Genomic DNA, 17,332 nt, shown 5'->3' on the forward strand with positions numbered 1-17,332 from the left:
TGTTTTTCATTTAATTAAAAATTGCCTGTCAGATCTTTGAACTAATATAAGTATAATAATCTCAGATTTTTAGAGCCAAGTAAAACCCTAATGGTAACCACATGCCACATTTTAAATATCAATTTTGTTGGCACACATACAAATAAAACAAATATATATATTTAAGTCGCTTTATTCATGAAACCACAAAGATGACAAAGTAAACCTCATCTATGGACAAAGCGCCATAAAGAAATTATCTGATTCCCTTCAAATAGTTTTAATACGTACACCGTAAGTCCAATAACCATTATGGAGTTTCGTCGAATGAACGAAAACTATCGCGAATATCGAAAAACTTTAATATCGTAAATTTGCTCTTAACAATTTACTGATATAATAAAATGATACAATAAATCGTATCTAAAGAGGAAAGAATTGTATTCTCATTGTGTCAAACTCTTTCACCGTTAGAATGCGACATTATCCCCGAGTAACATAAGATATATATATTTCTAAAATGTTAAATATATTGTTCCAGCCGTTACGATATAGCCTCACTACAGCCACAACAGTTTTCGTATCTCTGCTACGTATCAAAAAGGCACTATTACAACATTTTACTTAAGTTGAACCACATAATTTGGATTTTTTGTAAATGTTAAACGAACTTAATTTTCTATACAATGATTAAACAAAATTCAACATTTCAATCGATTACACCGCCATAGATGAGACGATGCAAATTTGTGGTTGACTTACGAGTAGAAAATATACAAAGTAACCTTTATAAAATAATCAGTACATTTTAATGGAAACCTAAAATAGTTCAAATCAACTCATTAAATTCCTAATTTGTAGTCAAACGTATTTACATAAGCTAAATAAAATATTAATTCAAACCCCTCAGGTTTCGGTCCACCTTCGAGAGAAGGATCGAAGCGAGGCATTTCCGCCTGAACACTCTTCAGAATCATCAATCATTCTTCTCGGAGATGGCGCCGCTGCCTTAAAACTAAAATAGCTCTATTTTCGTAATTCAAAAAAAAAAAACAATTTTTATAGTGACTAAAAGCAAATTTTGGCCCATTATTTCAGTATTTTGAATACGGAAATGTATTGACTTAATTAAAATAACAATATACCTAGACTAAACCTAACGTAAAAGACCCAACTTAATACGCCTACGATTAAAACAACTTAAACGGTATTACGAATTGAATATTTGTAATTAAAAATAAATAACACAAAATGAGCAGATTGATGAAGATCGACCGCAACGGAGACGAGAACGGAAGAGGAATGCCAACTAAGGAAAGTCTACCCTCGAGTTAATACAAAACGTATTTACAGATCGGGACCACCAAGTGCCCCAAATTTACAAGTCGAACTGGCCCCGAACCAGTTCTCATCATCAGTGAGCCATCTCGATGTGCCGTTGCAGGCTCTTCTTGTTCATGTAGAATCGGTCACACATGGCGCACGGAAAGAACACCTTCTCGTTGTCCGAGTGCCTCGCCCGCGTGTGCGACGACAGGTCGATGGCCCTGGCGAAGTACACCTTGCAGATGTTGCAGAAGAACTTGGTGGGCGTGGCGTGCATGGTGCGGTGGGCGATGAGGTCGCGGGGCGTGGCCACCCCGTCGCCGCACTGAGCGCAGGTGAACTCGCCGGGCGGCGCCGGCGGAGCGGAGCCGTCGTCCTCCGAGTCCCCGGCGGACTCTTCGTCGCCGTGCTGCGTCTCGCGATGCGCGTTGAGGGCGTCGGGGTCGTCGAACCGCTCCCCGCAGACCTCGCAGGCCGAACCCTCCTCCTCCTGCAGGTTGGAGCCGCCCTCCCCGGCGTCGTAGTGCTTCTTCATGTGCACTATGAGTGTGCTCTTGCGCGTGAAGCTCTTGTCGCAGACGGGGCAGAACACCGAGTTCGGTTGGTGGACCTCGTCCATGTGGCGCTGGTAGGCCGCCCGCTTGGTGAACTCTCGGTCGCATATCCTACAGTATCTGTCGTCCGAAGGCCCGGAGGCGTTCGTCGACTGGTCCATCTCTCCGGAGTCGTCGGATCGCAACTTCTTATTTGGGTTGACGACCGTCACCTCCACCTCCGGGGGCAGCCTGCGCTTGGTCAAGGGGGAGGGGGCCGATGTCGTGGTGTGGGAGACGCGGGCCAGCTGAGAGGCGTCGACGACCTCGTATTTGCTGACTTTGCTGGTCACTTTGTTCTGGGGCATCCAAAGGCCGGAGTTGTTGGCGGCCGCCTTTCCGTCCGGAGAGCGCAGGTGCCATCCGCGGTGGCTCTTCAGCGCGGCGATGGAGACGTAGCTCTTGTGGCATATTTCACAGTCGAAGGTTTGCGGCTGCTGGGGCAGCTGATTGATACACTGGTGGTTCTGCAACGCCAGCAGCCCCACGAATTGCTTACCGCAGGTGTCGCACGGATAGCGGGCTTGGTACTCGGCGTTGGGATCGGGGCGCTCGGTCTCCCGGTCGTCGAACTCCACTTCCACCTCCTGAGGCATCTCCTGAGACTTTCCGGGGCCTTGAGAGGAGTTGTAGCCCAACAGTTCTCGCGCGTGGTCGGATTTCAAGTGTTCGTAGAGCTCCAGGGTCGAGTTCAAAGGCTTTCCGCATATTTTACACATTTGAACCGACGACTTGTGGACGTTCTTCCTGTGCCGGTAATAGGACTTCTTGTCGGCGAAAGATATTTTGCAAATGGTACAACTGGAGCGACTGTTGTTGACCTCGACCGAAGTGTCGGTGGCCGAAGGGTTGATGATGCCGTGCTTGGCGCGTTTGTGCTTCCACAGACTGGTCTTGAGCGGAAAGCGTTTGTAACACAATTCACACGAGAACTGCGTGGGTTCTTGGGGCGTCGATTGCATGGAGTTGGACATGTTGGCGAAGTTGAAGCTGTTAAACTGGGGTGTCGATAGAATAGCCCCATTCTCGTCGGGGTTGTATTCGTCCTCCTCCGTGGAAGCGTGCATGGTGTTCTCCTCGCTGTCGTGTCTGTCGTTCAAAAGATCCGCGTGCAACACCTTCTTATGTTTCCAAATATTTTTCTTATGCATAAATCCTTTTCCGCATATATCACAAGAATAGGGAGCGTTGGGCACGTTACAGTTCGGCTTGAACGGACTGAATCCCGGTTGGATCATTGAAAAGTGAATAGGTTTCCCGATAATCTGAGGAGCGAAACTCCTGGAATCGCCCGGCCTCTTCTTATTGGATGGAACTTTGGCGTGAATACGCATATGGTTCGAGAAAGCCTGGCGGCTTTTGAACGTTCTGACACAAATATCGCAGAAGAAGTCCGTGTCTCCCGCACCTATGGTGCTCGATCCGGGATGAGTCTGTTGGACGTGTTGAGACAGCTTCTGAGGACTACTGTAAGAGTTTCCGCACAAACTGCACGGATAAAATTTGACACGCAAATGGCTGTTTTTGTGCTCGGCCAGTTCGGAAGGCCGCAAGAACTTCTTCTCACATTGGTCGCAGTGATGCGCGATCTGATTGTGTTCGGCGACCTGGTGATCCGTCCACGCGTCGACCGTCTCGAATATGGCATTACATTCGGTGCACGAGTAATGGTACTCCTCGGCTTCCTCTTTCACCAGCGACATGTCCGGCTCGGAAGCGTTAGTTCCCAGCATCTTGAGAGAATGTTCCGTGTAGGTATGCTTGTCGAGATCGGCGGCATGTTCGAACTTTGCCTCGCAGTGTTGGCAGTAGTGAGGCGTCTCTTCGTTGTGAATCGCTTTCAAGTGTTTCACGAGGGCTTGATAAGAGCAGCATTTCTTATCGCATATCGGGCAATCTGTCGGTCGTCCGTCGATACACTTGCTCTGACTGTCGGGATCGAAATTGCCAGCGTGGACGGCCACGGCGTGCTCGTTAAAGTCCTGCACGTTGCCAAACTTTTCGGTGCACAGATCGCACGCGATGTACACGGTGCATTCGCCGTTGCGGATGTGCTTCTTCCAAATAGATTTGTCTTTAAATCGTGAGCCGCAATGTACGCACGCGAGAACTACGTGCGATTGGCCATCCTCGTGGACGTCGAGCACGTGCTTCATTATGAGTTGTTTCAGTTGGAATTTAGCGGGACACAGCTTACAGGCGTAAGACCTCGCGTTGAGAATGTCTTTGTATTGCACCTTAACCTTTGGCTCGTCGTCGATCACTTGATCGTCGGTGATTCCGCCTTCCTTGTAGATGACTTTCCACAAATCGGTGCAAGAGTTCGACCTCATGTGGCTCAGCAGAGCACCGATATGAGAAAATGTAACGACGCAATTGTAGCACGTGTGCTTGGGGACTTTGTGCCCATTTTTTTGCAAATGCTGGATGACCGCTTTCCTTCGGGGATGTTCTCTGTCGCAGCAGAGACACCTCTGAGTATTGATTTGTTCGATTATGTCCCGATACTTAAGAATGAATTCTCTCTGCGTCTTAGTAACGTACTGTTTGTCCGGATCCAGCTCTTTGGCATCTTCTTCTCCATCTCCACCGTCGTCTGCGGTGTAATCTTCCAATTCCTCTTCTTCGTTCTCGATAGCTTCGCTGTTGTACGAGTTTTGCATATCCTCGTTTATTTCCACGACAGGGGCTATTGGAGGTTCACCGTCTTGGTCGTATTCGTAATTTTCTTGACCGTCATCGACGTCTTTGTCCACTTCTTCGGGCTCTTTTGCATCTTCTTCGCCATCATCGTGATGCTCTTCGGAAACTTTCTCCTGACTTTGATCTATCCCTTCATTTTCTTTTCCTAAATCGTTCTGTTGTTCGTCTGCCGCATTTTCTTCCTCGTTATCATTCTCTCCTGCTTCGGTCTGGGGCCTAACTTCTGTTTCTTCCTCATTATCGGGTTGACGGGCGATTTCAATTTCATTATCTGAATCCATATCGACAGTGTCGTAATTTTGGTTATGATTTTTGACGTCGTCATCTTTATCATCGTCGTCGTGGTGGATGAAGCCATCGGGCTCAGATAAGATAGTTTCGACTTGGAATGAGGCTATCTCCGGTTCGGATATCAACGTTTCGGGGCTTTCCGGCCCCGAGTTAATAATTTCTGGCTCCGATACTAGAACCTCCGGTTTGGTCGTCAGTAGCGTTTTCAATATTTGCGGTTCCTTCTTTTTAATCTGCAAATCTTTAAGCGCCTTGATACGTAAGGGATAAGGCAAATTGTTCTGCGAAGGCTTGAGGCTTCTGATGGGAATCGGTTTCGGGGGGTTTATTATTTTCTTAGGCATGAGTTTAATAGATTGTTGTAGTTGGGGCAGTTGGAGTTGCATCTTATGGCTGATGGGATTCGGCATCAACCGTGCTTTAGGGTTAAACGGGTTGGGTCGCAATTTAGGTTGCATCCGGTTGTGTGATTTTTTGGCCGTTATTTTGTTTGTATACCTATCGAAGCTGTGAGCTGTCAGTTCGTGACGCCGAGCATTGTGAGAATATCTATAAGAGCGGCCGCACACGAGACAGTCTTTAGACGCCAGTTGTTGTATTCCTTGACGCGAGTGTAGTGTCTCGCCCGAAGGACGCATCACAGTGATGGACACTTCAGGTACGTTGGGGGCATTAAAGCCCTGATCCTCGTTCATCTCCTCGTCTTCCATTTCCATTTCCTCTTCATCTTTATCACTTTCAACGCCCTGAAATCAAATAAAGAAAAACTTTAGTTTTAAACAAATTAATGCAAATTTTGTGATCCAATCAAAAATGGGTTATACTAATACTTTCAACAAATTAATTTCTATATTGAGTAGAAGCAGATAATTTGCCTGATGCTTCAAGCTACTAAGATCGGTGGAACAAATCCCGACAACGGAGAGGACATTTTGTGTTTCTTTTCACGTCATCACAATTTATTTTTATTCCACAAAACATGGTAATTTCGGATTGATTTGTATCGACATGTTCTTGAAGTGCCCAAATACTTTCTTAAGTCTGGTCATTGAGTATAAAAACCATATTATATAAGGAATAATTTAAATATGGAAAATCTGGTTTGAATAATGTAAACATAAGTAAAATGTTATTACTAATTAAGCATGTATTAGTCGAGTTAAACAATGATTAAGAAAGAGAATTTTAATGTATTTTCTTTTATCCGAATATAATTCATAATTTCTATAAAGACAGACAACAAAAAACTAGATAATTTTTTACTAGAATGTCACAACTCGTACAATGAACACTTCTACATCAGTTATAATATCACATACAAATATTAGGGAAACAAAAAATTAAATTTTATTCTAAAATACTAAACATTGACTATGGACTTCATTATTTAATGAGGTAGTTGGTTGATGGTAGGCTAGTTATGTTTTCAAGTTTGTTTTACTCCTTAGAACATTATTTAGTAATGACCAACCTAACCAAAGACATAATTATGTATGTATATATCTTTATATAATATTACATTTAAATAGTAAAACAGAAATTTATGATTTACAATAATACTATTAATGACCTCTTATTCTCTATTAAAACAGTACGAGCCCAACCTTAGTAAACATAATATTTCCATAAATATTCTTACATTTTCTCCATATTAACACAATTAAGATGGAATACCATTTGGATAGGTTTTAGCCTTTGAATTTATGGAATAACTTAAACAGAAATAATGTTTTTATTAAAATAATTAATAAATTTTGATTAATTTATTAATTATTTTAATAAAAACATTATTATAAAATTAAAGAGGGCAAAGAGTGCACACGCAAACGGTATGTTCTTTGCAAATAGATATGCCGCATTTGTAACAAGTCTGTGTGGTTCGTCTGTCCCTCTTCAAAGTCTGGATACAAATTCTACATCTCCTCCTATTATTATACGACACTCTATTTCCAACCGGGTTCAACTTCGGTCTCTTCAGAGCGAGCAACTCACTCAAGTCCTGGCCTGCATCTGTAGTTTCCAGAAGACTCGAGGCCAATTCGCGAATAAATATACGACGGTTCAAGACATTTCTATTATTCCCGACACTCCATAATACTTGAGCATTCACCGATGCAATATTCAAAAGCATGCAAAACAAGGATAAAGTCCAATCATTGGTGTTCTGCATCGTTGTGTAATAATGCATCAAGACATCGACCACTTCCACGGTCGACTTGTATTTATTATATTCAGACACAACCGAATGAGCCGTCTGTGAACGTTTATAGTGACTCGGTTCATTACTCAATACGTGGCCAATCTTGGAGTCTGCACTCACAAAGGACGAGAGGACCGTGTCGTCATCGAAGAAACCGTTGAGGAACGGTGTACATTTTCTATACGAAGAAAGGAAGATTGGTGGAATGTTTTCATCGTTTGGATTCAGTGCGGCAATGCTAAATAGGCTGTATTCTTTTCTAAGAGTATCGATTAGATTAACAGATGTGAACCAGCTGTCCATTATGATGATGCGTCCGCTACCCGCCAAGTGCTGCAACAGTTTAATAGCAATATCTTTGCTCCCAAAATATCTGTCCGTGATGACATCTAAATTGCTGATGTAGAAATTTTTTGGGTCTACGACGAGTACAACTTTGATGCCATTATTTATTTTTTTGTTTTGTATACTGTATCTGAAAGGACAAGGGCCCCGAACGGGCAACAGCATCTCGTCAATGACTGCAATATTCCCAATCTCCTTGGATGTGCGACAATTCATAGCAAATATTTCAAATACTTTTCTTATGCGCTTCATTAGGTCCAATTGCATCATTTCAGAGTCATCTTCTGTATCAAATCGCATGTTTTCAAGTAAAACTTTAAACCGCTGATATGTCATAGCCCTCTGGATGCATATCGGTCCAAATTCATTGTCCCAGAGATCTCTGCATTTTTCATGAGTTGGTCTCATAATGCCTTGGTAATAGAGAATACCAATTAAAGTTTTGATTTCACTCATTGTAGTTGGATGATTGTTGGACCTGAATATGTTTTCATTGGTAGATGTTACAATTAGTTCCAGCAGATCATCACTGATGAGCATCTGCCACGCATCTCTTGGTCTAGGATAACATTTGTCTCCATTTGTCTGGATGTTCCGTTTTCGTAATTGTGCTAATTCTTTTACTTTAGTTATATTTTCCGCTAAAGATAACTTTGGCAATTTTGATAGAACAATTTTGTTCTTACAAATGTAACCAGTTTTGGAATCTCTGCATGCAGTGGGAATTTCTACATTTAAATCTGTTTCAATGTCAGAGTCGTGATCTGATACATGAGAAAATTCACATTCCTCAGTGGACTGGAGAGAATCGATAACTTCATCGTCCCTTATAATATCCAGTATGGCATGGACTCGTTGCCAGCCCATCCGAGGATCTATATTTTTCTGTGAATAAAATAAATCAGTTGAACTATTCTCCACTTCTTATTTTCTAATAAAACATAAAAGCGTTAAAAGTAAAGTGTCACATTCATAACGTGAAAAGAAACACTAAGAATATAAATATAGTTAAAGTAATAAATATAGTTATTACCTTATCGCTTCTCGGAGTGAGTCCCAAAGATGCCAATATTGGTGGGCCTTCAGGTTGGACCTTGCTTGAGGATGCAGCAATCTGAAAAAATTACATCTTACTGTTAATAAAAGTACCATTAAAGTAAGTAAAAAAAATCTAAAAGTATTCATTATTTGAATCCACTGTAAATATTTCAAGTATTGGATGACCTTGACATGAATAAGTCCTACACTTTAATACCTAACAGGATAAATAACTAAACTTATATTAATTTTCATAGTAGATTTTCCGTTAGTTTAAAAAATGTTCTAACTTACTTCATCATCAGGATATGTTCCATTGATAACCACTCCATCATCATAGCCCCCATCAGACAAACCCTCATTTGGTTCAGTTTTAATATGAATCTGAAAAACCATGTTTCATAATGTAAACAAACAAAGCAACTGGAAAAATAAGTTAAGTACTAAAATTTAAACACAAAATAACCTCACCTCTTCTAGATGGCTGCTCTCTTTATTAATCAGAGATTGTAGTTTGTTTTGAGTCCTTTCACAAACTGACTTGAATATGTGCCAGTTATTGACATTATCCATGCACTTTCTGCAGACATTAGTTGGCAATTCATCATTTTCGTTAATCTGAAAAAACAATGATACGTGTTACGAGTTTCAAAAGCACAAAGATACGCGCACTCCATCAGTGTATGACGAGCGAAACCGCGACTCACATAATATAGATATGGCGCGAGGAGAAACCGAAACTTAGTAAGTAGGCGTAGGTATAACTCGAACGACGGGCGGCGACGAGCGTCTGCTCTTCGAGCGAATAACTACATGCGAGACGGCGTCCAGCGAGCCCCACAAGGGTTGCCGCTCAATAGTCTCACACACACATCTAAACCTAGCACACTGACGCCGAGAGCGACGCTCCTCAGATGAGAGACGAGCTGCACGAACCTGCTCTAGATAAATCAATACGCTCGCTTCCAACGCCATGCGGACCCCTCCCGACCAGGCCCCCGGGAATAATGCCAAACCCGACCCTCATCTGGCGTTGCACACCTCATCGGCTCCACGAAATACGTTGCAACGCGGTCACGATTCGAACGATGGCCGTGGGGCATTACAAAATGGTGGACGATCTTACGACATCTCCATCTAGACATACTGCCTGTCATTAAATCGAACAGAGGCGGATGACGAGTTCTCGTTTATACCGAGGGTCTACTTTCACTTAAAACTCCGTTCTATTACTTATTTAAAGGTTTTCTTACCTGAACGGACACGCAATCATTAATTTTCACAGCAAGGACGAGAGGTTCCGAGTCATTCGAACTGGTGGTAGGAAATATCGGCAGTAATTCACCTCGAGATGACAAGCATAGTCTACAAACACGATCATAATTAACACTCATTGTAAATAAACAAAATTTTTCACAATTTACACCTTTCACAATATTTAAAATAAAGACGCCATGTCACCACGAGCACATCAACACAAAGCACTGCATATCGCTCTTGCTTGAGCACGACAGCGGCTGATGATGAGCATGAGAAGTCGATGTTCGGTCGCTATGGCAGGGTCGACTCGCCGACCACCTGTCGTTCTGCGCATGTGCGTGTACTAAGTTGACAATGCTGACAACGTGACGGAAAAAAGGGATTCGAAGCAGGGCTTGTAAACCTTAAAGCAGAACAATCATTCAATATCAAAATTTTTCAAAAGTATGAATTTTACTTTCTATAAATAATTTTAGCTGATTTATCTTGTACTAACAAATCACATTTAAGTCAATATCATATAGTCGTGTTTTATAAAAAGTTGAATTTTATCTAATGGAATTTTTATGTTAAAGTAGGTTTATGACTAATTAAAAGTAAATATTGTAATTTTGTTTGCATATCCTTTCAAATAAATCATTTAAATTACATATTCTATTCGTATAAGTATGCCCAAAAGAATTATTCAATTTATCGTAATTGTTTGCTAACTCTGCTTTTATGTTTGCTTCGCAGTGCTGACAACCTTTCAATACTGGCGCCAGATTTAAATTTTCTTGATGTTGACAGCTGCCAAATAACGCGCGAAATTTAAATGTTCAGTTCATTTTGCTTAAATTGTTAAGATTCAAAGTTTAGTTTAATATTTATCATACAAACTTTTTAATACCTAAAACTATTATGTTGGAATGAAAAAATAGGAAAAACTATAAGATTTAAAGATTATATGAATGCTATAAGCTTGCTAAATAAAATTGTAATCATTCTTTGTTACGAAAATTAATGAAGGAGAATTATAGTACGAAATTAAACAAAATATGACAATTATGCTTATTTATTTCTTTATTTGCGTAAGCAACACGCATTGAATGCCACAACATTGAATATATAACATAAATTTAGAGCGATACTTCCTATAATTATTATTAATTAGGTTACAATGTATGATAATTTTAAGTACATAGGTTTCATAATATGTAATATTATTGCAATCATAAATATCATGTAACAATTATTTTGATGGTTATATGAATATGATGTTTAAATATATTGTTTTTAAAAACATTTCTTTATTTTTTATTACTCTTTTATCAAAAAAACTATAAAGCTTGTACTTAATATAAATAGGAAATTTCTATAATTATTAGTGTAGGTAATTGTGTAGCGCATTTTTGAAAGGTTCTAAAATAGTTTTCTTTTCATTTAATATTAAAGGTAGACTAATATTATAGTATGATATGAATTTATAAAACAAAAAACTTACTTTCTCCTTTCAATTTACTCTTTATATTCTTTCAATAATTTAAAGTATTGATGCATATACTATTTATATAAAGCTTAGCAACGTTAACAATGACAATAGTGACCATGAATGCTTCCTTAACAAAAGTTTAAAAGGAATATGTCCCCTTGTAGTAGGAAAATTGCATAAAGCTTTTGTGCAAACGAGAGTAAATTAAAAAAAATTAGATACTTGGGATTTTCTCACTAATTTTACTAACTAAAATTAACAGATATGTAATATAAGCCGGTCACCTGCCTGTACAATGTTATATATAAATGCATATTTGTGCAATCATTTTATTTATTATACAATAATTTACAAAATACGACCTTGGTCCTGAATCATTTTTTAAACACGTTCGATTTTCAAATTTGGCGCTTAAGAGCATGGCGGGCAGCTAGAGCGTTGTTCCTGCGAGGGCTGCGCGCGCACGGCCAGACGCGCCGGGTCAGCGGGATCCGCTTTCACGACCAAAGCGCGTGCAACATGAGCGAACGCCGCTTCTACGTTCAACCCGGTTTTTGCTGATGTCTCCATAAACGCGACTTGATATTCTCGCGCCAAACGCTGTCCCTCCTCCCGCCTCACTGCCCGCTCGAGGCCGCTGTCCGACTTGTTTCCTAGAAGAACGGTCTATTATCTATGGTATTTAAGGAAATGTTTTTATTATTTTCTAAACCACGTTAATTATATATCTACATATGACATAGATTCTTAAAACCTATAAGATTTTGTTGCATAGGACGTTAACTGAGGGTGAAGTAGGTACATACAATGAATAAACATTTAAACTTTTTAGTAAACAATAAAAAAAATAGTTTAAACACACACACACACACATATTATAATAGAAAACAAACCTCGAATCGAGAACTTTTATTTTTTAAAGTCTGTTACTGAGAATCTATGTAGGTACATTTTTACAAATAAAGGGGTCTCTATACGTTGAAAGTTACTTCCATAATGAATTTAAAAGCCGCTTACAGATTAATTATTAAAAGTAATATCTTGTAATATTAAATAAGCTCATTACTTATAAAAATTACCTATAATTGAAACTCGCAAATCAAGCAAACACAAAACAATATTTGTGAAGCCTATTACTAATAGAACCTGGCCTAACAAAAGAGTTTTACAACTGTATTAATTCTACCGTATAGAAAGTAGGTCTTTACCAAGAAGCATGATGACGACATCGTCTTGCGCGTACTCTCTTATCTCGCCGAGCCACGCGCGAATGTTGTCAAAACTGGTTTTATTTGTCACATCGTAGAGCAGGAGAAGGGCTGATAAATATAATCATTCCATAAAACATCAAAACGATATAAATTCAATACATTATTCGTATACAAGCTTTACAATAGGTGTGGTCAGCGAAAGACTGTTTTTTTCTTTGTCGGCCGTTAGTATATTCATTTATTAAAGCTTTCATAAAGGTTATTAGCCATTTCGTAATTATTTAAAAAGGTATACCGAAACTATAATGGTCGCACTTGAATTCGTGTATGCGGTGATCTTAGTTGATTCGATTATGTACCTATTGGCGTGTTGTTCCCACGAGAATGTTATTTTTTTTTTTTTTTTTATAGAACAGGGGGCAAACGGGCAGGAGGCTCACCTGATGTTAAGTGATACCGCCGCCCATGGACACCCTCAATGCCAGAGGGCTCGCGAGTGCGTTGCCGGCCTTTTAAGAATTGGTACGCTCTTTTCTTGAAGGACCCTAAGTCGAATTGGTTCGGAAATACTTCAGTTGGCAGCTGGTTCCACAGAGTGGTGGTGCGCGGCAAAAACTGCCTGGAAAAACGCGCAGTTGTGGAACGGCGGACGTCGAGGTGATACGGGTGGATTTTAGAGAACTCTAGAGAGGGACCATAACTCACATTTTTAGTTAATTTCATTAGGAAAGCTAGAAACGACTTCTTTATACCTTATGTAATATCTTTAGGCAACTTATTTCTGCTTACATTACCCTCCCTATTTATCGTTTTATAAAATGACACTATTGTATAGTAGTTAATACAGACCACTGATCCTCGCACTAGGGCCATCCCTTTGTTGTACCAGAGACTCTTCCGTGGTTCAAATAAATGTGGACAAAACATTTATTGACTGTATAAAGTAATTAATTATTATTATATAAACAAAGTATCTCTAACCCGTAATGTTTAAAGATATTTTTTTATCAATTACTTTAGATTAATGTATAATACTATAGGCGTCTGTATACTCGTTGATTCTATCTTCAGAGCCGTCATAATTTCGTCGGGAATTAAATTCTGTATCTCCGTTTGAAGTATGTGAATATTACTTCCTACCAACTAGGTGAAAATACACATTTTAGAACTTAGTTATATTTTATTTTTCCGAAGATTTTATTTCTTTTCTGCTCGGAATTTGGATTTACGTTCTCGTGACAATCTAATTGTTGAAACTTCTACTCATAAAACTGGAATCTATCACTCCTCCTTTATAGTGCAAAATATGCTTTGCATCTTTGAAATCAGACTTAGTCTTTAAATTCGTTTAAGTATCCTCTTGTGTATTTTCTTCTATATTGAAATAACCTAATTAGAAATATCAATTATATTCGTTTCATATATTTTTTTTAGATTACAGTTTAGTATTGTATAATTCTATCGTTACTTGGAATTTTAATTTTTCTGTAAAGTATGTAAATAAACTGTTCTTAGAAGATTATACGAGGGCATAAATTGTCGCCTATAAAAATGGAATCTTCAAGAGCAGTCAATGCGTCATATAATAAAACTAACTCAGTACGCTCCGTCAAATTAATTACTGAACAAAACATAACGGGTCCTCAACTAAAAGTTGTGGTCTTTAAAAAATAATACCTATCCAGAATTCACTTAACATACACGATTATAGACACAATAATTAATTCTTTAGGTGCTCGTTTTTTTGCAAAAGAGTATATATTTTCAACTATTCGTAACGCTCGATGTTATTCAAATTCTACTTCTTCTTAAGCACGTTGATCAATTCTATGGTCACAACATACATATATATGTTACGGCTGTCCTATTCGATTTCGTTTCGTTAATCGGATTTGTAAGGGATAAGCATCATTCTGTGATTAGTGCCGTAATAAAACTTTTCGATTATTTATCTTTGACAATGATCACAGTGTTAATTTAGTGTGTCGAATTAAACCTACTGTTAAGTTTTATATATATTCACTTTTTAATTTTGAGTTGTCCATGTGTGCTCAACAGCACTATATTAGTTGGCTCAATTGTTACACACTGCTCATAGATGGAGCCACCAGTATCATAATGATCAAATCTAAAAACGATATTTAGTTCTAAATGATGAGACTTCAAATATGTTTAAATTTAACTATGCAGTTTCACAGTAATAACGTTATTACTAACCGTGAGCGTCTCTGTAATAGGCGTGTGTGACGCTACGAAAGCGCTCTTGTCCAGCTGTGTCCCATATCTGAAGCTTCACTTTGATTCCGTCCACAGCAACTACTTTATTCTGCAACAGATGGCGTTAGCTGTCTAAAAGATTTCTAATTTGAAGAATTTTAAATTACATAATTACATATTATACTAATAACATTGATAGTGGCAACGCGGCATTACGAACGTCGACAAAATCGAAATACTTAAAAATAAAGTATGCTACCAAATACCATTACACAATAATGTACATAATTGTAAAGAAACCAGTTTAATTATTTTAGTAATGGCTGTAATATGAATAAGTTGCCCCAATTAAATTAATATCTTCGTAAAACGTCAACATATTTGATTGTCTTCGCATATTTTTCATCTACCTGGGCTCTTTGAAGTTTAAAACCGCACATCTTTCCACTAACCATCACGAAATGGGTGCTATAAATCAACGTTGAAAAAATAAAACAAAAAATGGTCGGTGCAATAAATCACTCAGCCAAAGCCGATTCAATCACAGCTGTCAAGTTGAAGGGGCGGGAACGGAAAAAGCCCGCCAAACTTTAACACCAATAGCGGAGCGGCATGCTGGCCGGCGATCCTTGTCGTTGGTCCATTTGAACTTGGAACCCCTGCTAATGTTTATTAATAATAATAGCGAATGCTATTTATGTTCAGCCACTGACATTTCATTTAAAAACTCTTTGTTTGTAATTGATAGATATAGCAAAAAGATACAACAATCTGTGGCACGATAATGTAGAAAACTGTTATAGCTTCTGTATACCCGGAAGTCAATTCCAACGGTAGAAATGTAGTTGCCGGCAAGAAACGTGCCATCCCGGAACCGGACGAGCATGCATGTTTTACCCACGCCGCTATCTCCCAGCAACATAACCTGAAATAAAACATACATCCGTATTACGTACTATCTTTTTATTTTTTGGTTAATTCTCATAAATATATATGATGATGATGGTAAAACAATTTTATACCTATTTCGAAAAAAAGATGATGTTGAACTATGACTATGATACAATATTATTACATACCTTTCCAAAAACATCATATTTATCATCCAGTTTCCCATGCTTGTCCCATTGATCGGAAGGTGACGGTGGATCGCTTTGTGGCATCATGCTGACATCGGACCTCTCATCATCATCCCTAGCTTCAGGAAGGTTCCTTGCCCACGTTGGTCTCACACGCCCAACAATCACTCTCTTCTCCATTTGTCTGTCCATTGAATTTGGGTTCCACATTTTTCTGGTTTACACTAATCACAATATTTATGTTGAATTTATCATTGTAATTGTCTTTTTACGAATAATTGATTCAATATTCACCTTTTGTTTTATTAACTGTAATTAAGTAGTTATTTGTTTTGGATTAAATCCTGTTACATACATATGTACACACAATTCACTGATACTCAAAAATATAGTTAACAATAAGCCGAGAGTTTAGAATAACAATATATATAATCTGTATCTGTTTCATGATTTGTCAGTCTAATAGGCTAGCCTCCTGTGCCTGACACGCACCGCCGAATTTTTGGGTCTAAGTCAAGCCGGTTGCCTTCCACAATGTTTTCCTTTACCGTACGAGTATGTTAAAATGGGTTCAAAGAAAGAAAGTTGGCGCACAGCCGGGGCTCGGACCTACGACCGTAGGGAAGAGAGTCACACGTTAAGGTCAACACGAGTACCTACCAGCCTATACAAACTACCAGCGTTTTAAAGTTAACGAAAACATGGCGAAGCATTTAATTTATATAGCATTTAATTCTATATAGTCGGTGTTGTCCACCAATACATCGATCGTGACCCAACCCCGCATACGCACTCGCGAGTCTTCATGTCATTGAGAAGGTCCATGGGCGGCGGTATCACTTAAAATCAGGTGAGCTTCCTGTCCATTTGTCCCTATTCTATTAAAAAAAAACTGTGTCCTGGATGTCTGACATGAACGGAATATAACGTGGATGTGGAGGGCCTGTCGGTCTTGCCGGCTTAATTAGCTTCAAACTTCGTCAGTGTTGTTAGTTCAAACTTTACAAGTGGAACGATACGTTATAGTATACCTAACTTAGGCGTCTTCAGAGATAAAAATAATAATCTGGATATTTGTAGTAAAACGGGTTTTAATCTAAGTATATGTACGTCATTTTATTTTTCGGTATGATTTTCTACTTGATAGCTGTTTTTTTGCCTTTGTTACAACTCATTTAAAACTTTACCTAATTGCTTAAACAACCTATAATTCGTAATATGTACTTGAATCTAACTAGATACAACTGAACAGTGTTACAATATATCGTACATGTAGGTACCTATATAGGAATAACAATTATAATTGCCATATTGTATGTGATAAAAATATTACTAAATACAGTCACAAAAACCCATTTTATCCATTGAATTTTATATAATAATTATTAGAATTGCTTAGAATATAATGGAACCTTATACAGACACGAATACTAGTTGGCAGAGGCTGATTAGGGCTATGAAAAGACCTCTCGTCACGTCCGTCCGTTGTCCTATTTTAGGCTGACAAGATGATAATCTTGAATTTTCATCTTTTACACGAATACTCGCTTAACATGAATCGAAGGAAGACAAGAAAAGAGAGAGAAGAAGAGAAAGAGAACCGTTTCCGTTCAACGTAT

The 17,332-nt window shown here is 38.9% G+C and overlaps 2 protein-coding genes across 5 annotated transcripts in view; both read right to left on the minus strand.

Moving 5' to 3' along the window:
- Positions 1–156: 156 nt before the first annotated feature.
- LOC110994589 (zinc finger protein 91) lies at positions 157–10,068 on the minus strand. Of its 2 annotated transcripts, none has more exons than XM_022261328.2 (5): positions 9,729–10,068; positions 8,947–9,093; positions 8,770–8,859; positions 8,471–8,551; positions 157–5,638 (listed from the first exon to the last, which is right to left on the minus strand). In XM_022261328.2, exons 1-5 carry the CDS (start codon positions 9,867–9,869, stop codon positions 1,394–1,396), a joined length of 4,704 nt encoding a protein of 1,567 aa, XP_022117020.2. In that variant the 5' UTR covers positions 9,870–10,068; the 3' UTR covers positions 157–1,393. The 2 variants fall into 2 exon arrangements, with proteins under 2 accessions (XP_022117020.2, XP_022117022.2); XM_022261330.2 differs by lacking the exon at positions 9,729–10,068 and adding an exon at positions 9,183–9,322.
- Positions 10,069–11,076: 1,008 nt separating this feature from the next.
- The window catches only part of LOC110994614 (ras-related protein Rab-37), a 31,059-nt gene continuing 24,803 nt past the window's right edge, over positions 11,077–17,332 (minus strand). The window contains exons 2-6 of one of the 3 annotated variants that reach the window (XM_045628990.1): positions 15,714–16,022; positions 15,449–15,559; positions 14,635–14,743; positions 12,415–12,525; positions 11,077–11,859 (exon numbers count right to left, since the gene is read on the minus strand). In XM_045628990.1, coding sequence (XP_045484946.1) covers positions 11,618–11,859; positions 12,415–12,525; positions 14,635–14,743; positions 15,449–15,559; positions 15,714–15,923 — 783 coding nt within the window. In that variant the 5' untranslated portion in view covers positions 15,924–16,022 and the 3' untranslated portion in view covers positions 11,077–11,617. Of the gene's footprint in view, positions 11,860–12,414; positions 12,526–14,634; positions 14,744–15,448; positions 15,560–15,713; positions 16,099–17,332 lie in introns of those variants that run through there. The other 2 variants (XM_022261378.2, XM_022261379.2) reach the window with 2 other exon arrangements.

This window comes from Pieris rapae, chromosome 7, assembly GCF_905147795.1.
Source record: "Pieris rapae chromosome 7, ilPieRapa1.1, whole genome shotgun sequence".
NCBI classification, from domain to species: Eukaryota; Metazoa; Arthropoda; class Insecta; order Lepidoptera; family Pieridae; genus Pieris; species Pieris rapae.